General features: G+C 47.2%; 1 protein-coding gene across 1 annotated transcript in view; it reads left to right on the top strand.

Annotated features, from left to right (window-relative positions):
- Nucleotides 1-4,927, top strand: part of LOC135567903 (protein diaphanous homolog 3-like) — a gene marked incomplete at its 3' end in the record, with an annotated part of 5,720 nt that extends 793 nt beyond the window's left edge. The window contains exon 3 of the mRNA XM_065015028.1: nt 4,813-4,927. Coding sequence (XP_064871100.1) covers nt 4,813-4,927 — 115 coding nt within the window. The remainder of the gene's footprint in view (nt 1-4,812) is intronic.
- Between the last annotated feature and the right edge of the window lie 73 nt (nt 4,928-5,000).

The raw sequence follows: 5,000 nt of genomic DNA, 5'->3' as shown, positions 1-5,000 counted from the left end.
ACTCAGTCACTCACTCTCTCACTCAGTCACTCACTCTCTCACTCAGTCACTCACTCACTCACTCTCTCACTCAGTCACTCACTCACTCACTCACTCACTCACTCACCCACACACACACATCCACTCTCCTAGTCCATTACCCCCCCCCCCCCCACTGCCTGGCCTTCTGTAGCTAACATCTTGCTAAACATGGTGTGTCTGACAACACAGCATGTGGCTGTGAACAAGGCTTGTTTTGAGGTGTGTGTGTGTGTGTGTGTGTGTGTGAAGTGCTACTCAAGAGGCCTGCCTGCTGATCACACAATAAATTAAATTCTCTAGCGATCTCTCCTGAGTTTTAGAGGCACCGTCTCTAAACTTTCAAGTCCTATCAGTGTAGAGTTTTTTTTTTGGGGGGGGGGGGGGGGGGGAATAGATTCATGCATATTAAATGTGTGTGTGTGTGTTGTCCTGTACACCACCACAAAGGGGTCTCCTTTGAACGTGTCTCGTTGAAACCTGTTTACAAGCTGGGTACAACACCGAAGGCAACGCGTCACCTAATCACACCCTATCGTTCAGTGTCGTGCACTACTTTACCATGGCTTAAAAAGTAGTTCTCTGATGTTATATATATATATATAGGTAGTTGGGTGTCGTTTGGGACGTATCCTTGCTCCCAAAGCTTCCTTCCTCAACAGATCAGATGGTCCAGCTTGTTCAACAGCTGTATAAACGTTTATGGGAAGAAGAAAACAATCAGGGAAGTGAGATTTTAACAAAATATGAATTGTAATTGCGTGAAGTGATATCACCCGAGACGAGATAAAACAACATCTGGTCTTCTGTGCTGAGCCAAGTCCCGTCTGAGACTTCTGGTCCAATCAGAGAGGAGAGGGAGGAGCCCCCCGGCTTTAAATGGCTGTTGGCACGGAAACGCTAGCCCTGGAAACATCTGTACTGTTGCTTGTTGTTGCCATTTTATATATGTATATAAATAAATATAAGTTATATATGTCAGAGAAGAAAGAGAAGAAAGTTGGACTAAAAAATAAACAACTTACTTTAAAGCGTCTCAGCTTTTCCCTCTAGATCCTTCAAGTAGCATTCAACCAGCTGATACAGACTAAATGTTTACTAAACCGGTCTAACTCACCCGTGGTGTTACTGTCAGACTAAATGATTCCTAAACCTGCCTCACTCACCCCTGGTGTTACTGTCAGACTAAATGTGTCCTAAACCTGACTCACTCACCCGTGGTGTTACTGTCAGACTAAACCTGCCTAACCCACCCGTGGTGTTACTGTCAGACTAAACCTGTCTAACTCACCCCTGGTGTTACTGTCAGACTAAACCTGCCTCACTCACCCCTGGTGTTACTGTCAGACTAAATGTTTCCTAAACCTGCCCAACTCACCCGTGGTGTTACTGTCAGACTAAATGATTCCTAAACCACCTAACTCACCCGTGGTGTTACTGTCAGACTAAATTATTCCTAAACCACCTAACTCACCCGTGGTGTTACTGTCAGACTAAATGATTCCTAAACCACCTAACTCACCCGTGGTGTTACTGTCAGACTAAATGATTCCTAAACCACCTAACTCACCCGTGGTGTTACTGTCAGACTAAACCTGTCTAACTCACCCGTGGTGTTACTGTCAGACTAAACCTGTCTAACTCACCCGTGGTGTTACTGTCAGACTAAATGTTTCCTAAACCTGTCTAACTCACCCGTGGTGTTACTGTCAGACTAAACCTGTCTAACTCACCCGTGGAATTACTGTCAGACTAAACCTGCCTAACTCACCCGTGGTGTTACTGTCAGACTGAACCTGCCTAACTCACCCGTGGTGTTACTGTCAGACTAAACCTGCCTAACTCACCCGTGGTGTTACTGTCAGACTAAACCTGTCTAACTCACCCGTGGTGTTACTGTCAGACTAAACCTGTCTAACTCACCCGTGGTGTTACTGTCAGACTAAACCTGTCTAACTCACCCGTGGTGTTACTGTCAGACTAAATGTTTCCTAAACCTGTCTAACTCACCCGTGGTGTTACTGTCAGACTAAATGTTTCCTAAACCTGTCTAACTCACCCGTGGTGTTACTGTCAGACTAAACCTGTCTAACTCACCTGTGGTGTTACTGTCAGACTAAACCTGTCTAACTCACCCGTGGTGTTACTGTCAGACTAAACCTGTCTAACTCACCCGTGGTGTTACTGTCAGACTAAACCTGTCTAACTCACCCGTGGTGTTACTGTCAGACTAAACCTGCCTAACTCACCCGTGGTGTTACTGTCAGACTAAACCTGCCTAACTCACCCGTGGTGTTACTGTCAGACTAAACCTGTCTAACTCACCCGTGGTGTTACTGTCAGACTAAACCTGCCTAACTCACCCGTGGTGTTACTGTCAGACTAAACCTGTCTAACTCACCCGTGGTGTTACTGTCAGACTAAATGATTCCTAAACCACCTAACTCACCCGTGGTGTTACTGTCAGACTAAATGTTTCCTAAACCTGCCTAACTCACCCGTGGTGTTACTGTCAGACTAAATGATTCCTAAACCACCTACTTCACCCGTGGTGTTACTGTCAGACTAAATGATTCCTAAACCACCTAACTCACCCGTGGTGTTACTGTCAGACTAAATGATTCCTAAACCACCTAACTCACCCGTGGTGTTACTGTCAGACTAAACCTGTCTAACTCACCCGTGGTTTTACTGTCAGACTAAATGTGTCCTAAACCTTCCTCACTCACCCGTGGTGTTACTGTCAGACTAAATGTGTCCTAAACCTGCCTAACTCACCCGTGGTGTTACTGTCAGACCAGCTGATACAGACTAAATGTGTCCTAAACCTTCCTCACTCACCCCTGGTGTTACTGTCAGACTAAATGTGTCCTAAACCTTCCTCACTCACCCCTGGTGTTACTGTCAGACTAAATGTGTCCTAAACCTGCCTAACTCACCCGTGGTGTTAGTCAGACTAAATGTGTCCTAAACCACCTAACTCACCCGTGGTGTTACTGTCAGACTAAACCTGCCTCACTCACCCGTGGTGTTACTGTCAGACTAAATGATTCCTAAACCGGTCTAACTCACCCGTGGTGTTACTGTCAGACTAAATGTTTCCTAAACCTGTCTAACTCACCCGTGGTGTTACTGTCAGACTAAACCTGTCTAACTCACCCGTGGTGTTACTGTCAGACTAAATGATTCCTAAACCTGTCTAACTCACCCGTGGTGGTACTGTCAGACTAAATGTTTCCTAAACCTGTCTAACTCACCCGTGGTGTTACTGTCAGACTAAACCTGTCTAACTCACCCGTGGTGTTACTGTCAGACTAAATGTTTCCTAAACCTGTCTAACTCACCCGTGGTGTTACTGTCAGACTAAACCTGCCTAACTCACCCGTGGTGTTACTGTCAGACTAAACCTGCCTAACTCACCCGTGGTGTTTCTGTCAGACTAAACATGTCTAACTCACCCGTGGTGTTACTGTCAGACTAAACCTGCCTAACTCACCCGTGGTGTTACTGTCAGACTAAACCTGTCTAACTCACCCGTGGTGTTACTGTCAGACTAAATGATTCCTAAACCACCTACTTCACCCGTGGTGTTACTGTCAGACTAAATGATTCCTAAACCACCTACTTCACCCGTGGTGTTACTGTCAGACCAGCTGATACAGACTAACTCACCCGTGGTGACAGACCCAGCGTTGGTGAGCCCATCGATCCATGCTGTTCCTCAAGTCATTCATCTGAACACTGTGCTCAGTGTCTGTAGTCCTGCTCGACGGGACGGAGGCTGCAGTGTGTGTGTGTGTGTGTGTGTGTTTGTGTTTTGCGTGTGTGTGTGTGCTTGCCTGCCTGTGGGTGGTTAGGTAGCGTGTATGTAGTGTGTGTGTGTGCTTGCCTGCCTGCCTGCCTGTGGGTAGGTAGCATGTGTGTGGGTGGGTAGGTAGGTAGCGTGTGTGTGTGGGTGGGTGGGTAGGTAGCGTGTGTGTGGGTGGGTAGGTAGGTAGGTAGGTAGTGTGTGTGTGTGTGGGTGGGTGGGTAGGTAGCGTGTGTGTGTGTGGGTAGGTAGGTAGTGTGTGTGTGTGTGTAGGTAGGTAGGTAGGTAGTGTGTGTGAGTGGGTGGGTAGGTAGGTAGGTAGGTAGTGTGTGTGTGTGTGTGGGTAGGTAGGTAGGTAGGTAGTGTGTGTGAGTGGGTGGGTAGGTAGGTAGTGTGTGTGTGTGTGTGTGTTGGTGGGGAATCTATCCATGGTTCTTGTTATTGTAAAGGTCACGTGTCGTCAGTCATATCCCCGTCCTCGTCACGGTCTGTCCTCCTATCTGAAACCCCTCATTATTCAGATGTGTGTTTGGTGTTGGAAGCACCTTTGGTCCTTCTATCAGCTGTAGACTGAGACGCTGCTGTGATGGTGTGTATAGGGGAGGGGCTATGCAAATGAGATTAATATGTGTGTTTGGTCCTTCTATCAGCTGTAGACTGAGACTCTGCTGTGATGTTGCGGTGTGTATAGGGGAGGGACTATGCAAATGAGATTCATATGTGTGTTTGGTCCTATCAGCTGTAGACTGAGACTCTGCTGTGATGTTGCGGTGTGTATAGGGGAGGGGCTATGCAAATGAGATTAATATTTGTGTTTGGTCCTTCTATCAGCTGTAGACTGAGACGCTGCTGTGATGGTGTGTATAGGGGAGGGACTATGCAAATGAGATGTAGATGTGCTCAGTACTTCATGTGTGGCTGCTTGTCCATGTTCATATATTAACCCGCTGGTCCCGCCTGCCTTCTATTGGTGTGTCTGTGTGTAGATCCGCCCCCAGGAGATGTCCGAGAGCTGTTTCTGGGTGGTGGCTAATGAGGATCGCTATGACAACCCGGACCTGCTCAACAGACTGGCGCACACCTTTGGCTCATACAGACCAGGTCAGACTAACTACTGTTGTTATCGTCTGTCTGTCTCTGTGTCTCTGTCTCTCTATCTGTGTCTCTCTCTAGC

The sequence above is a fragment of the Oncorhynchus nerka genome, unplaced genomic scaffold (assembly GCF_034236695.1).
Source record: "Oncorhynchus nerka isolate Pitt River unplaced genomic scaffold, Oner_Uvic_2.0 unplaced_scaffold_1766, whole genome shotgun sequence".
NCBI lineage: Eukaryota > Metazoa > Chordata > Actinopteri > Salmoniformes > Salmonidae > Oncorhynchus > Oncorhynchus nerka.
This window is presented reverse-complemented; position numbering and strand designations above follow the sequence as displayed.